Raw genomic sequence first — 19,452 nt, 5'->3', positions numbered from 1 at the left:
TCTGAAGACCGTGGAGCCCACCCAGTCTTCGGGTCTGGTGGCCGGGCCCCAGAGCAGCTGAAGCCAGCAGAGCCGTCCCTAGATTGTGGGTCCTGGGTGAACGCTGGGGCTGTTCGGGAGGGAGAGTGGGTGGTGACTCGGGTGCCTGGTGGCGGGGAGGAGACAGCCCTGGGCACTGCTGAGAGCCAGTGGAGAGGTCTCGAAGCTCAGATACAGCCTTCTGCTTCACCCACGGCAGCCTCCGTTCCAGCACGGGGGCCTGAGCAGCGGCGGGCACCTTGCATCTCCTTCCCATGTCACCTCTGCAGGGAGGAGCTCTGTGCCTGGCCCTTCCCCACAGATGCCCTGAATGCCCACTGGCCACTGATGGGCACTGGGATGGGGAAGCATCAGGGGCCTGATTATGATCTGCCCTCCCTAGGGAAAGCTCTAGGCCCTACATGCTACATAGCAGGCCTGGAAGGTGGTGGGGGGACAAGGGGGATGGTCCCTTGCCTTCCCTCCACTTGGCCAGATCGACTCTTTTCTCCATCCCGGATGCCAGAATTTGCCAGAGCATAGGTTGCTTGGCAAGACCTGTGCTGACAGCTCACTTGTGTTTGTCACAACAATAGTCACGGAATGAAATCCAGCACGCAGAGTGACTTGCCTCTGGAAACTGGTGATTCCCTCTCTCTCTGGGAACAGTGCCCCGTCCAACTCCTCCTGGGCTCGTGGTGCACCCAGGAGCCCGGATGCAGGCACTTGAATCATAGTCCTGCTGTTCAGAAAGGCTCAGGGAGCCCCCTCATCGGTCTGCAGAGAAATGCAACAGAAAAAAGCCTGAATTCACTATCCATTCGCTTGTAGTTTGGTTCTTAGATGCCCTAACTTTGCTGTCCTGGACCCAGACTCGCGATGCGTCCCTGTTTGCTATCTGTGTAGAAGCTTGGGAGAAATAGGGTGGGTCAAGGCAAGCTTCTCCTGACTGCATTAAATTTTTTTCTGAATTGGGTATTGAGACAGAAGAGAGCTCCAATGGAGAGAACGGTTCTTTTCTCCAAAGGCTCTTCGACTCCGTTGAACAGAGGTTCTAGAGGAGGAAGCCCCAGAGGTGATTCCCAGAGGCAGCCCCCAACAGCTGCGGCTGGGTCCTTGCTGAAGCATCGTCGTCCAGCGCCGCGGCGGGAGCGGGGACGAGCGGGAGCCTGCCCAGCATCCCTGTCTCTTCCTTCTTCCCGTTTCCGTTTTCAGCCCTGCTTAATCCCTGCTGTGCCTTTGAATCCCGTCAGTAGCTGGAGTGTCGGCCAGATGTCTAACTATATTATTTGTTGGCTGCATTTCTCCTTCTGTTGGAGAAGGTGCTCGGGGTTTAGAGCCCAATCAGAAATGGTTGTAGTTTCCCACGCAAAGGGCCCTCCGCTGCCCGGCCGCCTGCTTGCTAATGGAGATGGCACAGACCGTGCACACGTCCCACGGGGTTTGATGGAGTTTGTGTATTTCTGTGCACAGCCATCATGGAGGCTGCATCCCTCTCTCCTGGGTGAATCTGTTCCTTAACTTCATCTTTCCTACGCCGTTTGAGTACATGATTTTGGCCACCATCATTGCCAACTGCATTGTCTTGGCCCTGGAACAGCATCTTCCCGAGGATGACAAGACCCCGATGTCCCGCAGACTGGTATGTGCCTCCTTCCTTCTCATCTTTCCCCTGGTCCCTTCTCTTCCCCGGTGGTTCCCTTCTCCTTTGCTCCCTCACCCGGCCCCCTCCCCCATTCCCTTCCCTATAGATCGGCGAGGAGTTTGTTCTTTGCTGAGGGAACGCTGGTGACAAACCCCACTGGGAGGCAGAAGGACGAGAGTACTGACCTTTCTAACTCCCGCTCCCGGGAGTCCTGAGGGCATCACAAACACTTGTGGATACACTGTGTGGTAGCCAGACAAGAAGAAAGGGCGGGAGCAAGGGCCATTAACTTCACTCCCCTGCCTAATGGATTTGGAAGCGAGAGGGAGAAGGGTGCTCAAAGCCTACGTGCGTTCACTGTGCTGAACTTTGTAGGTGTCGTGTCTGTTTTCTCCTTAAAGCAAGGAGTCACGTGTCTAGCGTATTCTCCCAACAGAGGGCAAACTCATTGCTTAAAGTCTAAATGTATGCATAAGCGGCTTCAGCCTAATAACCTGCAGAAGAGAACCCTTGAACTTGCAGGGTAAGTGAAGGCCAGCTGTGGAAAAGCCAACTCTGCCAGGGTGAAGCCAGAAACATCAGCCATTCTCCTGGGGGAAGTCTGGCTTGACTGTGACCCCCCACACCCCTCCCTTCCAGCAGCTGGCTCCCCCAGGCATCCCGTGCTCTTGTGCACTCCCCGAGTCCTTCAGCGAGTGCACTCACTTCCCACTAGTACTCAGGTGTCCTGTAGGAGCGAGGAGTGCTCAGCGTAGAGAGGGCGGCCGGGGTGTGACTTTGTCTGCATTCCCCTCCCTCCCTTACCGGCATCTATGCTTCTCATCCCGCAGGAGAAGACGGAACCGTATTTCATTGGGATCTTTTGCTTTGAAGCTGGTATCAAAATTGTGGCCCTGGGGTTCATCTTCCATAAGGGCTCGTACCTCCGCAATGGCTGGAATGTCATGGACTTCATCGTGGTCCTCAGTGGGTGAGTCCTCTTCCTGTCTGTCCTTCTGGTGTGAGGGGATGTGCCCGTGTGGTTATGTGGTCCTGAAGTGGCTGGTGCAAGGAACCCAGGGGTGGGAAGGCAGCAGCACACGAAGTAGAGTCAGAAAAAAAAAGTTCAAGGACGAGATTCTCCACGGGGCTAAACCACGGGTGACCCACGTGCAGGGGGGCGGGTACTCTGTGGGGATGCTTGTGGCATTCTGTAGAGGTTACAGAACCAGGGTGTGGCTGCTTCTGCTTCTAGTTTTCATTTGGTGTTTGACTAGAGCTGGACACACATATCCCAGTGAGTCTTTGCACTAAAGCACCCAGCTTGCCCTAGCCTGAGGGGCCCCCGCCAAAATGGGCCCCAAATGCCATGAGGTGCAGTGTTTCCTTGAATGTTGAAGAAGAACCACCCCCGCAATGATATTTTCTTAACTGATGATTGAGACTTGTGTCCTGACCACAGAACTGTTTATGATTTGCAGATTTATTTATAGGACTATAAAATTGAATCACATTAAAATATTTGATAAGTAATCCTGAATTATTGCTGATGCAGTGTCATATTTGCATTATTTAAATATTTGATAAATCATTTTTTTGAGAATGAATATAGTACGGCCTCTATTGGGGCCTATCCAATGCCATTAGCAGCATATGTGATGGGCCTTGGGACTGGTGGTAATGGGCATGACTCTCTGGGCTTTTGTGGTTGCTCGCTGTTGTTTGTGTCTGGCGGCTTTTGGTGCCTGCATGGGAAGGTAGTGGCCCAGGCCTCATGGGGGAGCCCCTGGCCTGTGTGGGCATGGCTACGGCAGTAAGGGGTGTGACTTGAGAAGTCCCACACCCAGCTGCTTGCCAGACCTGTGTGGAAAAGAAGAGAATGCAGTAGAAAAGTGAGGAGGGGAATCTAGGAGCCACCATTATGACCAAAAGGAGAGGGGAACAAAGAGGAAATTTGTTCCAGGGAGTAGAGGAACGGAGGTAGATAAAGTCTGAGGAAAACAAGAGCTTGGGGATGTTCGTGTCTACTCATGTCTTGTAGAACACACGCAGTACTCACACTTTTAACCTTCCCACCAATTGCGATTAAGTGAAAGAGAAGAAGTTGAAGGTGTATAGGACTGGAATGTTCGAATGGTGCTCATAAGCAGGCAAACCCTTAGTATAGGGAACAGATAAATGGAGACGATGATGCTTAAAAACATCTGTTGTCTTACGGAAGGATTTTCTGAAGGTTACTCTTGTAAAAAAAAATTCTACTGAATCTTAAACACGGCTTAGTCTATGAAGATAACTTGTACATAGTGTTTCAGAAGTGCATGGTCATAGACAATGCAGCACACCTGGGCCATGTTTCTCATGGTTTATTTTTTCAGCTTTATTGAGGTATGATTGACGGAGAGAAATTGTATATATTTAAGGTGCATGTTGTGGTGTTTAGATACACACTGCAGAATGATTACCACAATCAAGCTAATTAACATACCCGTCATCTCACACGGTTACCTGTTTCATGTGTGTGGTGAGATCACTTGAGCTCTACTCTGCAAATTTGAAGTGTACGGTACATTATTATTAACTGTAGTCACTGTGTGGTCACCATGCTGGTCTCTGGGACTTACTCTTCTGTAGCTGATAGTTTGTACTCTTGACAGGTTTTCCCCCACTCCCAGCTCCTAGCAAGTACCATTCATTTCTCTGTTACTGTGAGTTCGATTTTTTTTTTTTTTAAGGCTCTGCATAGAAATGAGATCATGAAGTAGTTTTCTTTTCAGTGCTTGGGTTATTTCAGTTAGCGTAATGCCCTCTGAGTTCATCCGTATCATCGCAAATGGCATCGTTCTTTTTTTTAAGGCTAAATAGCATTCCTCTGTCACCCACCGATGGACTTTGAGGTTGTTTTCCTATCTTGGCTATTGTGAATAATGCTACAGCGAACATGGGGGTGTAAGTATCTCTTCAAGTTAGTGGTTTTATTTCTTTTGGTTATATACTCAGAAGTGGGATTGCTGGATTTATGGTATTTCTATTTTTAATTTTTTGAGGAGCCTCTATACTATTTTCCATAGTGACTGTGCCAATTTAACATTCACACCAATAGTGCGGAGGGTTCCCTTTTCTCCACGTCCCCGCCAAGGCTTGTTATCTTTTGACTTTTTGACAATGGCTTGGTGATGTTTTAAATGTCCCTAACATAAGTAATACTAGTATATTGTGAAAGGTCTAAATGAGAATCCGAGTTCTTTAGAAATATTGTGATTCTGTCTGGGAGCAAAGTACCACATACTGTAATGCATGTGGTTTATATGTCAACATTGTGTGTGCTCTTGGTCCTGTTGAGTTCTGTATGTGTCAGAGACCATTTGAAATTTGTCATCTCACCATTTACTTATTTAGAGAGTTGGTGGGGGCAAAGAAGAGGGGGAGGGAGAGAGACACTTAAGGAGGTTCCACACCCAGCATGGAGCCTGATGTGGGGCTCGATCTCACAACCCTGAGATCATGACCTGAGCCGAAGTCAAGAGTTGGACGCTTAACTGACTGAGCCACCTGGTGCTCCTCATCCATTTATTTTATTTTTTAAAAGATTTTATTTATTTGATAGAGATATCACAAATAGGCAGAGCGGCAGGCAGAGAGAGAGGAGGAAGCAGGCTCCCTGCTGAGCAGAGAGCCCGATGCGGGGCTCGATCCCAGGACCCTGGGATCATGACCTGAGCCGAAGGCAGAGGCTTAACCCACTGAGCCACCCGGGCGCCCCCATCCATTTATTTTTATTTTAAACTGTTATGTGTCCATTAAATAAAATATAGGAAAGTCAAAAGAGAAAAACAGTTTATTGATGAAGAAGAATTCATAACTATTTGGTGGTGTTTCCTTCCAGCCCTTTCAGTGCTAAGGAAGTTTTCTTTTCGATGCATATAATTTTGCGGCCTTTTGTCAAAGCCGTATGGATGTAGTACATATTACTCCATATCTTGGTAAAAATCTGTAATGCTTGACCAGCAGTTTATTAAATGGATGTCCACGGAAGATGTGGACTTCTCCATTTTTAAAGATTTTTTTAATTTATTTGACAGACAGAGATCACAAGTACTCAGAGAAGCAGGCAGAGAGAGAGGAGGAAGCAGGCTCCCTGCTGAGCAGAGAGCCCAATGCGGGGCTTGATCCCAGGACCCTGGGATCACGACCCGAGCCGAAGGCAGAGGCTTCAACCCACTGAGCCACCCAGGCTCCCCGACTTCTTCATTTTTACCGTGATTTGACAGCGAGATTGCCTTCTGGTTTGGGCTATTTTAGTTAATGATTTAAAGTGTTCCAGCATACGTCTTTAGGATATCACATTTTGAGAGGCATCCTGACAGGTTGAAGTGCTTCTAAAGGTGACTCTGCCGTTCTGGTGTGGGGTCCGGCCGCTAGTATGTGAGAGGGGAGGTGGAGGAACTGGACCCTTTGACAGGATGGGAGAAGACTGTTGGAAACTGAGGCACTGGCTTCCCAGAAGGGTTGCCACGTGGCTTGAGGAGCAGGTTTGTAGGCATCACCGGGATCTTTCCATTAGCATGGCCAGGAAGACCCTCTGTGTCCTCGTCCGCATGTGTTGGGGTGCAGATGACTGGGCCCAGGTGGTGACACCGAGGCCATGTCACTCGTCCTCTTCATTCTCTGCCTACCCAGCCCTTCAACCTCTTAATAGTGGCTCTTCAGACTTTGCCGAGAGGTCCCTGCTGTCCGTCGGAACCAACAGGACTTTGTCCCTGTTCTTCCTTCCTGCACCTCCCAATTTCTTTCCATCTCCTTAATTCCCACGTGAATGTGCCCCAGGGAAAGGGCTTGGTGCTGAGGGTTCGTGCTGAGGGTTCCCCAGGAACAGCTACTCGGATTTAGCCTGTGGTTCACATGGTGTGTTCACACACCACATCGCACCGCTCCCCAGCACCATTTCTCAAGCTGGAGCATCGTCGACGTCAGCCCGTGTCTTACAATAAGGACACGATGTTGTGTAATTGACAGCATTTTTCTTTCTGTCTTTGCTAAGAAGGAACTCATGGGGCACCTTACAACTCTTGGGGTCTTAGAAGCAGTGAGATATGTTATAATACCAACCAGGCAGGCAGGCAGATCATCCTCTTGATGTGAATCATCGAGTCCTCAGGTTGGTCAAGTGCTCAGACCAAGGTCACCGCTTCCTGACCGCAGCTCCAGGGTCGGCACTGTGCCCTTTGACCCAGGGCTGGTGCTTTGCCTGGGACAGCCCCCTCCCCGGGCTTCCTGACATCCGCCACTGCAGCGGTCCCTGTTGGCAGCGCCTACTTCCCACCAGAGCTCCAGGTGTCACCGTGCATTTTCCTCCTGTGTACAGAGGGGATGACAGGTGCTGGAGCGTGACACAGCGCCTCGGGCTGAGACTGCACAACTTCTCAGCTCTCAGTGTGTGACTTGAGGAGAGGGACCGAGGGAGGGGGTGTTGAGGTGTCAGACGGCTGATTCGGTGAAAGACCTTCTATCAGTGACCTTTGCTAAGGGAGGAGTAGCTGGGGACTGGGCCCCTCTGACCTTCCCACCTCTGGTATTCTTAGGTCTGTAAGTTGAGAGAGTTCATGGTTTAGGAAGTTAATATATGTGCTTTATTCATCTAATGCTCATAATCCCCCAAATGAGGTCTTGTTATCCTCATTTCGTAGACGAAGAAAGCAGGTTCGGAGAGGGTATGTGACTTACTAGAAGCTACTTGATCCAGGGCTTGCGCTGACATCTGCTGGCACCAGGCTCCTCCTTCACACTCATTCCCGCACACTGTCAGCCACCTGCCAAGCTCACGGGCTCTGTGTGTCGTGTGTAATCTCTGTGAGTGCATGTTCCTTCAGTTCCCTTGATGCGATGTGGGATGGGGGGGGCGGGGCATGATTTGGCAAATATCCCCATCCCAGAGCTACAGCTTCCCATGTGACTTGAGGAGGACCAGAGTCCCATATGTCCATCCTAAGACTTCTCTTTGTGTTTAAGAAGGCCTGTGACTTAGCTTCTGTGGGGTTAATGTATAAAAGCTGAATCACAAGTTCATTAATAGGCTTGTTCCTTCATTCACTCGTTTACCCATTTTTTGAACAAACTTGTATCATGGAACACTCAAGCAAGTGACACACCAAAGTTAATATATTCTCATTTCTCCTAAAAGACAGTGGAATTTGCCTTTCCTTTAACAAACTAGTACCTTACATAACTTGGGATCTCTTGTATTGGTAACAATTCAGGACATGTGGTGTCTAAACATTTGTTAGGCCACCTGGAAAATTCTAAATTGTTTGAAGTCATTATCCCCTATTAGTCTTTTATATAATAAATCATAGTACCTGGAGGAGATGGGAGAGTAATAGAGGAGGATGGGAACTCAAAGATGCTCCTACGCTGTGGCTAAGACTAGGGAAGTAAGGGCGAGGACTGCCTTTCTTTCTTTCTTTTTTTCTTTTTCTCTTTCTTTCTTCCTTTTTTTAAAAAATTTAATTTAATTTATTATTATTATTTTTTTGGTGCTCCAAAATGCATTGTTTATGCACCACACCCAGTGCTCCATGCAATACATGCCCTCCTTAATACCCACCACCACCCCTCCCCTCCAAAACCCTCAGTTTGTTTCTCAGAGTCCACAGTCTCTCATGGTTTGTCTCCCCCCTCTGATTTCCCCCAACTCCCTTCTCCTCTCCTTTTTCCAATGTCTTCTGTGTTATTCCTTATGCTCCACAAGTAAGTGAAACCATATGATACTTGACTCTCTCTGCTTGACTTATTTCACTCAGCATAATCTCCTCCAGTCCCATCCATGTTGATACAAAAGTTGGATATTCATCCTTTCTGGTGGAGGCGTCTTACTCCATTGTATATCTGGACCGTATCTTCTTTATCCATTCATCCGCTGAAGAGCATCTTGGCTCTTTCCAGTTTGGCGACTGTGGCCATTGCTGCTATGAACATTGGGATACAGATGGCCCTTCATTTTACTACATCAGTATCTTTGGGGTAAACACCCAGTAGTGCAATTGCAGTGTCATAGGGAAGCTCTATTTTTAATTTCTTAAGGAATCTCCACACTGTTTTCCAAAGTGGCTGCACCAACTTGCATTCCCACCAACAGTGTAAGAGGGTTCCCCTTTCTCCACATCCTTTCCAACACACAAATGGCTAACAGACACATGAAAAAATGTTCATCATCATTTGCCATCAGGGAGATTCAAATCAAAACCACATTGAGATACCACCTTAGGGCAGTTAGAATGGCCAAAATCAACAAGGCCAGAAACAACAAGTGTTGGAGAACTATCTTTTAACACTATTCCTCTCTGTAGCCTCAGGGCCTGGATTGTAGTAGGTAAATGTTAATTGAATCGAATCCTTTGTTTCATCCCAGAGTCTCTCTCACCTATAGGATACAAAAGAGAGTGCCGAGAGAAGCCTGGGCCTGGGTCTAGGGAAGTGTCTCTTACCAGTCCTTCACCTTGATCTATAACGTCTCTCTCACGTAGCTATGACTCGTCCCGGCTGGCTCCCATTCTGATCACTCTGTTAGAGAAAGTAGAGCAGGGAATTCAGTCTCTAGGTTAGTAAGAGGTACAGGGTTCCAGTCACTTGGGCCTATTAGCAGGGTTCTCAGTGTTACCTTTTGGGGGTTGCTTCCTGGGTGGTGGGGTTGGGGTTAGGGTCAGGGCGGAATATTGAAGACCCAGTCTTCTAGACGTAGCTATAGCGGGTGGTAAGAGAAAGCAACAGGAGTGGGTCACCTGCCATTTGCTGTACAATGAAAGCTGCCATTTGTTAATCCATGTGCCAAAGACACACACGCACACGTATGTATGTATGTATGTATGTATGTATGTATGTTACTGCTCAGAGCATGCTGTGCCAACAGTTCTGGCATCTTTACTGTGGGAGATGACCTGTTTTGACTCTTCCCTTAACCGTGAGTGCCTGGGTGCAAGCCCTGGAGAGTGGGTAGGTGTATCTGAGCTTGGGGCTTTTCCTCTTTTTTTTTTTTTTTTTTCTACTGAGGCCCTCACTCCACCCTCCTGTCTTCCTTCACGAGACATGGTCACGTACCCACTATGTGCCAGGCACTGTGCTCGGTGTGCATGGGTGTGGGTGGGCTGGGGCTGAGTGTCCCGCGCCGGGAACCACGTGTCATGAAAACCAAGAGGCAGGGCACCAACCTACCTGTGGGGGGGGGCGGGTTAGGGCAAACTTTCCGAAAGAAGTAACATTTATTTATTTATTTATTTTTAAAGATTTTTATTTATTTATTTGACAGACAGAAATCACAAGTAGGCAGAGTAGCAGGCAGAGAGAGGGAGAAGCAGGCTCCCTGCTGAGCAGAGAGCCTGATATGGGGCTCGATCCCAGGACCCTGGGATCATGACCTGAGCCGAAGGCAGAGGCTTTAACCCACTGAGCCACCCAGGTGCCCCAAGAAGTAACATTTAAATTGGGCTGCAAGATGGCCAGGTAGGACTTAGACAAGGAAGAAGAGGTTTTTAGGGGAAGGAATGCTTTGTCCAAATCCTTGCAGCTGGGAGGGGGAGAGTAAGCAGGACAGTTCTGGGGTGTTGGCCGGTGGCGTCTGAGAGCTGAGCCTGGAGCTCCGCAGGAGTCCAAGCCGGCCTGGCCCAGGAGCCTGAGCTTTAGCCAGGGTGGGCAGTGGGGAACCCCTGCAGGCTTTGAGCCAGACTGGAAAGATGCGTTCTAACTCTGCACAGGACTCCTTTATCCTGGAAGCAATCCACTCTGAGGTCTTGGCAGGGGGAGGAGAAGGGAGCCGTGGCCATGTCTTTGGCCGCGGTTTGGGAGGATGTGCATAACTAAGCTGAGAGAAGATAGATAAAGGAAGAGGGAACAGGAAAGAGAAAAGCCAGAGGACGTGCTGGGGGCTGCCAGCTCAGGTCCCCAGCTTCTCCGAAGCAGCACACGCCGAGTGCTTCAGCCTGAAGCCTGTTGGTAGGAGGATGGTATCTGGAGCTAAATATACATTGATAGGTATTTTTAGAGGGCTTCTGTAAGGAGGCCGCCCTAATACACGAGTTTCCTGAGCAGCTACAGATCGAGGAAAGCAGTTTCCCGGTGGGAGCCCTGTCTCCAGTGCCGAGAAATGTGGGGGAGGTGTTGCGAACGCAGTCCCGGGGCCCCCTGCCCGATTTAAACCTCTGTGGTAATAGTACCACAACACTTGTATTTATATACCGTGAGCCTGGCAGGATTTTACAGACCCGCCCTGTGCTCATCCAGTCTGCTATCTGTGGGTGAAGCAGGGAGGTGAGGGGCCCGGGAGGGCTGGGTAAGGGGAGGGGGCATTGGAGCTTGTCATTTGGGAAATGGGGAAACTGAGGCTGATTGAGGAGATGTGAGGGCTTGACTCTGGAGGAGCTGAGTCAGGAGAAGGGAACGAGGACTCTGGTGCCCTAATGCTGATGGCGGGGTGCTCTGCCGGCCCTCATGCTGGACTGCTTCTCGGGTTCTTGCTCCCGGCACAGTTGGTGACTGCTTGCCTGGACACCTCCACGTCCTCAGGGACTGTCATTTCTAGCTCCACACTGGGGGCACATGGCTGCTGCTTACGACAGCTCCTTTCATCAGAACATTATTATTATTATTTTTTAAAGTGCGTTTTCCTCCAGATAGATGAATGATGGGAAGGCTGGAGTTAGAATAAGGAATTTTGTTTCTCGTGGAGCTTAGAGAACTCTCAGCTCTGTGCCATTGAGAAACCTTCCTTTAGGGAGACTCTGAATGAGGGTCCCAGGCGGTAGTGGACAGGTGGGTGAGTTGGGATTACTCCTTGGGTGCTGGGTAATTGTCCTTTCATTTATGAAAGGACATTTTTTCTATATTGAGAATTATCTTTGAGTCCCTCAAAAGATATTTATTGAGCAGCTACTATGTTCTGGTTTTGCTATCGTTTCTCTTTCCTGAAAGGCTGCTGCTTGCCTCCCCCACTGACTGACGGAAGCTGGAACTGGAGAGAACCAAGTAAGGCCTGAGTCGGCCGTGGTGTTAATAAGGAGGAAGAGGGAGAGGGAGTGGGGGAGGCTTCAGAATCCATGGGGAGGTCGGTTTGGGGCTATTTTTCTGGCTTTATGTCCATTCAGAGCAGCTTAGAGAAAATATGATGGCAAGTTGCTTTCTAAGTCAGACCGTGTCCCTCCTCGGGTCTTCCAGCATGTGCCCTCTTCCACGTGTGGGAGTACGTGTGGGAGTACGTGTGGGAGTACGTGTGGGAGAGCGTGTGGGAGAGCGTGGCAGCAGGGGCGTTCCACGGCATGTCTGCAAAGCAGAGATGGATGTAGCATAAATATTCATTCTGTGGGTTTACCAGGTAGGCTTCCCGATTGAGGGGAGTGTTTACATTTGCCTTCTGTGGCTGACGCACGTCCCCTCACCTGGGCAGAGAGGTGTCCCCTGGAGTCTCTGTTGTAGATGGAGTCCACCGTGACGCTCAAGTTCACCCGTGTGAAACGTGCAATTCAGCAGCACTATTTCATGCATGTATCGCTGAAGTCAGGAGCTAGCAGAGGTGATGAGTGCAGAGTGGTTGCCCACAGGAGGGGTTGAGGGGGAAGCAGGACAGGTGTTGAAAGGAAAAAGAAGGTGTACAGATCTTTAAAGAGAACACACAAAGGAAAGTGAAGTTTACAGTTCCTAAAAACTTGATTACTGAATTTCAGATTTAGGAGGATGCTAAATTGCTCTGGCTTTCCCTTATTTATTTTTTTTTAAGGTTTTATTTATTTAAGAGTGAGAAGGAGCAGTGGGGAGGGGCAGAGGGAGGGAGAGAGAGAGAGAAGCAGACTCCCCGCAGAGCAAGGAGGCAGACGCGGGGCTCAATGCCAGGACCCAGGGATCATGCATGACCTGAGCCGGAGGCAGACACGTAACAGGCTGAGCCACCCAGGTGCCCCTTGGCTTTCCCTTATTTATTATCTGTCACAGAAGAGCAAACGGAGGCCCCAGCGGCCAAGCGACTTGTGGAGGGTGTCCTAGCCGGATCGCGGCGAACAGGGACCCGCTGCCTGGTGTGTGGTTGTGCTCCGCTGTCCCTGACAGTGGGAAGCTGCTACTACTTGATTGTGCTTAGGCCGTCCAGCTGGGGTGGGAGGAAACAAATACGATTTTTTATTAGCTGGAGTATATATGTGGATCTTCTATGGAAACAATTTAATCTAGTGGACTGAATGTTTCGGGGCTCGTGGGCTCTGGTCCTGACACTACAACGCATTGTCTCTGTGATGCTGGGTGACACATCAGTGATCTCCATCTCAGTTTCCATTGTGAAGTGAGGACAACACTTGCTCTAACTTTTTCACTGTGTCTTGTGACAAGCGAGTGAAATAATGACGATGCCGGTGTTGATGGTGATGGCTCCCGTTCCACCAGGCACTCACACATCTAATTTTATTTGTTTATTAAAAAATTTTTTTTAATTTTTAAAATTTCTTTTCAGTGTTCCAGAATTTGTTGTTTATGCATCGCACCCAGTGCTCCATGCAATGCATACCCTCCTTAATACCCGCCACCAGACTCACCCAACCTCCCAACCCCCGCCCCTTCAAGACCCTCAGATTGTTCCTCAGAGTCCACAGTCTCTCATGGTTCATCTCCCCCTCCAATTTCCCCCAACTCCCTTCTCCTCTCCATCTCCTCATGTCCTCCGTGTTATCTCTTATGCTCCACAGGTAAGTGAAACCATATGATACTTGACTCTCTCTGCTTGACTTATTTCACTCAGCATAATCTCTTCCAGTCCCGTCCATGTTGATACAAAAGTTGGATATTCATCCTTTCTGGTGGAGGCGTCTTACTCCATTATATATCTGGACCGTATCTTCTTTATCCATTCATCCGCTGAAGAGCATCTTGGCTCTTTCCAGTTTGGTGACTGTGGCCATTGCTGCTATGAACATTGGGGTACAGATGGCCCTTCATTTTACTACATCAGTATCTTTGGGGTAAACACCCAGTAGTGCAATTGCAGTGTCATAGGGAAGCTCTATTTTTAATTTCTTAAGGAATCTCCACACTGTTTTCCAAAGTGGCTGCACCAACTTGCATTCCCACCAACAGTGTAAGAGGGTTCCCCTTTCTCCACATCCTCTCCAACACATGTTGTTTCCTGTCTTGTTAATTTTGGCCATTCTGACTGGTGTGAGATGGTATCTCAATGTGGTTTTGATTTGAATCTCCCTGATGGCTAGTGATGATGAACATTTTCTCATGTGTCTGTTAGCCATGGCTCACACGTCTTATTTTAAATGGGAAAGCCTTCATGCTGTGTCTCAGCCCTGGTACGGGTCATTTTAAATGTAGAAACTCAGCAAGGCTGACAACTGTCTCCATTTCACAGTTGAGGAAACCAATGCTCAAAGGGGCTACGTCAGGTGCTTTGTAGCCAAAAAGCTACGAAGGGCAGGGAATGCCATTTTAATTCCGTTACCAACAATTCCAGAGCCCATGCTCTATCCTATGAGGCCCAGCGGCCTCAGCAAAAGTGCCCCGAAAGACAATGAAACAAAATAGCAAATCAGTGAGCAGTGATACCTTTCCCCAGGACAGTGATAATATGAAGATAAATGCTAAAATACACATAAAGCACCTTTGAAAAAAAGGTATATAAACAATGAAAGTATCTAAAATACTCTGGTTCGGTAGCGCTCATTCAGAACAGTCATTTATCTCCATAAAACTTGCAGCCACAGAGACAAGTTTCACTACAGTCTACTGCAAATTCCAAAACTGTGGCTAATTAAACGATTTCCATTACTTGTCATTTTGTTTCATGATGGACATTTACTGCAACTTGAATGTTGAATGTCACTTCCTTTTGGTAGCATATCTAATCTCATCAGAACTGATCAAATCCTTGGACAGTGATTATCAACAACAACAAAGAATGTCCAAGAGTAACAGCTGGAACAGAGGCCTTCATTTTTAATCTTTACCGATGATGAAAACTCTGCATTACCCAGATTCCCCTGCCCCCCTGCCTTTAATTAATTAATTAATTAATTAATTCATATTTTGGCTTTGCCTTCTGGCCCGCCATTTCTCCTCCCTACTTCATACAGATATACACAGGTTAGAGGGGTCTGGGTGTTACAAAGGAGGGCTGAAGAGAATGCCCCTCTTCCCTCAGGTGGAATGCCCCATCAGAGAGCTCTAGTTATGGCTCTGAGGAGAGCTGACTGGGAAGACCGAGCTCCAACGTCCTCCAACCCTGTCTTTCATTTCCTTCTGTCTCGGCTGCCACTCTTCTGTCAGAAGCCTGGGCCGTGGTGACACAGTGGTTAGGAGAGGAGCTCAAGGTCATGGCTTTTCTCCCTGGATTCTAACTCTGGGACAGTGACGGGGAGGCTGAGTGACAGGTGTGGCTGGTTCACAATTTGAGGTGACATTTGCGTTGAAGTCTCATGGTTTACGTCACTGTGGGGGTCCCGTGCATCTCGCCTCCTCCTCCCACCCCTGTGGAGCCCAGCTGGGTTTATGGAGTTGGTCCTTAGCCCAGGGCCACAGAACTGGCCACGGGGAGCCACAATGAAATGGATGGGTCTGCTGTGTCTTTGCTGTTGCCTCTGAGTCAAAAGTCTGGGTGAAAAGGGATGACCGGGGTTAGGTCTGTCCCAGCTTGGCCCTCTCAGGGCTGAACATGCCTTGCACCCCCATCTGAAACGCTGAATGAAGGGGTGGGGAAGACCTGGAGAGGCCAGTCGAAGACAGGGACGAAGGGAGGGTGGAGGCAGCCCGCACGCATCAAGCACCTTCCGTGTTCCGCACGTCGTGCTGACTCCGAGGGATCCAGCCATGGAGAGAGATGTCCCTCCTGTTGTCTTAGAGCTTGCCGCCCAGCAGAGAAGACAGATGTTAAATATGCTTAAATTTAATAGTTTTTAGAGTGCTGCCAAGGAGACCTGTTAGGAGGCTGAGAGGGTTTTAAACTGGGAACCTAACCTAATCTGAGGGAGGGCGTACAAGGAGTTGCTGTTGATGTGAAAGGTTGGAGACTGGGTAGCATTTGGCTGGAAAAAGAAGACAAGAGGGAAGGGGGTGGGATGAAGGGGGTAGAGGCAGAGGGTAGGGCAGGTGTGAAGGGCAAGAGGTGGGAGAGCCTGGCAGGTCTGGGAAACAGAAGACCAACAGGCCTATCACGTTGTGACGGGGATGAGGGTAAGTTGAGGGAGGCTGGAGAAGGGGGAGGGGACCACGTCATTCAGGGCCACATTGCATCACCAGGGGCGTTCCATGGAATGCCACTGCATGGTCTGAAGTAGGAAAGTGGACCCGTTTGCAGCAAGTGAACGGGGATGGGACAAAGCTTGCCAAGAAGATAGAACCACTTCCCTGAATGACTCTGTGTCTGCTCAAAATTAGGGACACACAATTAGTGTCCTCCAAGAGTCCCTCTCTTCTGTCTTGCCTCCTCCTTCCAGCACTGCCCTCAACTATAATTTTGTTTAACCTTTTGGAGTTGTACCAAAACCCCATCAGTAGACCTTATAATCTAGCCCATTATATGCTAAAGATCTGTTCATCTTGCCCAGAGCAGAGACATAGTCCTGCCTTCTGGGTTCACAGTCTGAGCATCTCCTACTGATTCAAATAATGGGTAAGAATTGATGAGTGTGTGGGCTTTTATTTTTGATATTCAGTGGAGACATTATTTTAAAAATGCTTTTGCGAGAACATTGCTATATGATTACTATGATTTTTATTTTTCTGATAGAACAATAGTCAAAAGATCAAGCCAACCCACATGCTTGTTTATGGGATGTTTCTCTTTTTTCCTGCCTTCTAAGCCTGTGACACATCATGATGCTGGATCTGGATCCCAGTTGAACTCTGGTTAATAACCACCATAAACACAACATTTTGTGATTTAGGGACTCCATCCGGCGAGAGCTCACAGTGCTCTGTAGTTCACCATCTACTCATTCCTCATTTGGAAGAGGGAAATAGAGGCCTCCTCCTGGTTCCCTTTCTGGGTAAGTGTTGTAGTCTCTGTTCTAGAGACAGGTCGCCCAGATGGATGCTTCACAGTTAGTCTCCAGTACTGGAGACGGGGAGGTGCTCACTGCTGTCCCCAGTCTTTCCTAATTACTACTTCAGTCCCACATCCTCTTTCCTGAGGAGTGCAGCCCACTCCTTCAAGTTCCAGCTTCCTCCTCTCTGTTCTTGCCTTATCCTGTCCTGACTCTCCCTAGCCCTTCTCTGTTTTCATTTCTCACACTCTTTCAAAATAAAAGGTTGGGTAAGGTGGAGGCAGGTGCCATGGAGGGTGGGATGTGTGTGCGTGTGTGTGTGATAGAGAGAGAGAGAAGATGACAATTCTCACTGACTCCTTTAAGTTTTATTAGAGTGACTTTGACATCAGCCTCTCTTCTCCAACAAACACATCCAAGTTTGGGGTGTGTCCTCTCTGTTGGGAATATGATAACTCAAAGGTCTGACCAGCTACTACTGCAAATGAGGGAGAAGGGACTTCCCTGACTTCAACTCCCCTGAGTGGTGCCTGACCAGAAACCAGACCGAAGCTACACACCAAGAAATCACCCAGAAGTTCAAATTTTAGGAGCACAGAGAGATGGTGAAGGCAGAAATACACCTAAAGTGTCTCCTGTCTACTCCAGTGGTTTTCAGTCTGTGGGCCCTGGGACTCTGGAGAACCCTGGAGTTACTGCTGTGGGCAGCAGATCCATGGCCACATCCAGTATTGGCTTTTTGCTGAATGATGTCTCCCACAATATGTACCACAGCATCGTTCTTCTGAAGCGTGTGGGTGCCATTGTGATTTAGAAAATATAAATGTATTTAAAAGCATTGTTGAATAAATAGTGGTTTTTTTTTTCCTTTTAGCTGATAGTACTCTGTGGACAAGCAAAGCTGAATTCCTATTTCTGTTCTGCTTGTTAGTAGCTCAGTGGTTGTAGGCAAGTGACCCAGCTTCTGAAAGCCTCAGTGCCTAGAGGACATTTATAGAGGATCTCTATAAAAAAGGGGTGTTAGTAGCGGCGGATATGGACATCTATTTAACACAGTTGTTACGGGGTTATACTCATGAAATAATGCCTCCAGGGGGCAAAGTGGGTTTTAGATTTTGACATTATAAGGGGGCCTCATGTTTGAAAGGTTAAGAACAGATCCAGTGTGACCCCTTGTTACAGAAGAAGGGGTTGAGACCCGGAGAGGGGCCAGTGTGTGCCTGGTATTCTTGTGTCTGATTGGAAATTCCTTGCCTGAAGGTAAAGACTGGTTTTCATCAAGCAGACAGAGTTTGGGTGTTCGCTCTGATGTAGGTGTGGTGGGGGGAGTAGAAATTAGACACAGTGTTCACACTCATGAAGGAATCTGTCTGGCTGGAGTAGAATATATATAGAGAGAGGGGTGGGGAAGAGAGAGAGAGGGGGACATAGGGCAGCTAGGTATAGTGTGATCAAGACAGTCTAGTTCTGGGTTGGGTGGTCCAGTCTCTAGGAGTGAGTGGCTAGACAGGAAGGATGTAAGTTGGGTCGGAGACACCCAGATCTCTACCTAGGGGTAGGTATTCCAGGGTCAGTCTTCAGATCCTTTGTGTGTGTAGTTTTTTGTTTTTTTTTTAAACCATTGACCACAAATGCCTTCTTGGATGGTTAACTCTCTTTTAGCCGCTGTATGTCCGTCTTTCCTTCACCCTGTGTGTATATATATCTCATCTTACTGTCCTAAAAGAAAAAAAAATTATCTTTCTCAAGATTTTGCAGCTTGAATATAGATCTTGATTTGATTACTGCTTGGTAGAGGAGAGCAAGATTAGATCTTTAAAGATACATCACTTTTTCCTGAAATTCAGGGCAAGAAGCTATAGTTGGAGTCTACAAAGACCCTCAGCATCCTTGGCCCTTGCTACAGGAGGATGTGGGATAGGGAACAATGTGGTTGGTCCTTTCTCATCATATTTATCCTAGTGGCAACTCTTCCCCACCCCCACCCTGCCACCTGTCCATCTAGTCATCTATCCAACTACCCATCCATCTAAAAAACCATCATGTGTTATATAAGTGCGTATGGGATTCTAGGCACTATACTGGATGCTGGATATATCAGTAATGTAACTGTTACAGTCCCTGCCCATCGATTCAGGCTTAGGGAGGAGTAAGAAAGCTCAGCCTGATGTTGTCTGGACAGCGCTTGGCAGTGGGGGGACGTTGTGGTTTCATAGGTGTGCATCTGTGCATTCCCAACATCGAGTCACCCCAACCGTGCATCGTGGAAAGACTAAAGACTTCAGTGTCAGGCAAACCTGAGCTCGAACTTTAGCTTTGCTGCAGAGATGTTGCTTTAGGTAAGTTATGTAACCTATCTGAACCTTGTTTTTTAAATCTAACTGCCCCATTTGTAACATTTTATATGTTAGATTGAGTAACTCTCAGTGCTCTCAGAAATGACCCCCCTGATTGCAGTGGGTTAGGTTTATGTCTTTCCCCTTGAACAGGCCAGTGTGTTCTTGGGTTTCCTTCACTTTATGTCCCCTTCTAGGTGGTGCCTCTGCTGTCTTCTAGGTTCCTAGGGTTTACATCTTGATAGGAATAGAATGAGAGTATAAAGAAGGCATATTCATTTTTTACATTTTTTGGCATAGAAGTGACATAATAGTTTCTACCAACATCCCATTGGCAAGGACCAGCCTCATGACTCAACAGATGCAAAGGAGACTGGGAGAGCTCATCTCTAATTGTGTGGCTGCTTCCCAGCAACAGCCCCACACTGTTGAAAGGAGACCATCAATTTTAGAGACAAATACT

The 19,452-nt window shown here is 48.2% G+C and overlaps 1 protein-coding gene across 3 annotated transcripts in view; it reads left to right on the top strand.

The window, feature by feature from the left end:
* CACNA1E (calcium voltage-gated channel subunit alpha1 E) overlaps positions 1 to 19,452 on the top strand; it is a gene marked incomplete at both ends in the record, with an annotated part of 378,613 nt that overhangs the window by 95,509 nt on the left and 263,652 nt on the right. For all 3 annotated transcript variants that reach the window (XM_080824813.1, XM_080824815.1, XM_080824814.1), the window contains 2 exons: positions 1,565 to 1,660; positions 2,494 to 2,633. In XM_080824813.1, the coding sequence (XP_080680939.1) occupies positions 1,565 to 1,660; positions 2,494 to 2,633 (236 nt within the window). The remainder of the gene's footprint in view (positions 1 to 1,564; positions 1,661 to 2,493; positions 2,634 to 19,452) is intronic.

Source organism: Martes martes, assembly GCF_963455335.1.
Source record: "Martes martes genome assembly, chromosome: 15".
NCBI classification, from domain to species: Eukaryota; Metazoa; Chordata; class Mammalia; order Carnivora; family Mustelidae; genus Martes; species Martes martes.
Note: the sequence above shows the minus strand (reverse complement) of the source record. Positions and strands in the feature narration are given on the sequence as shown.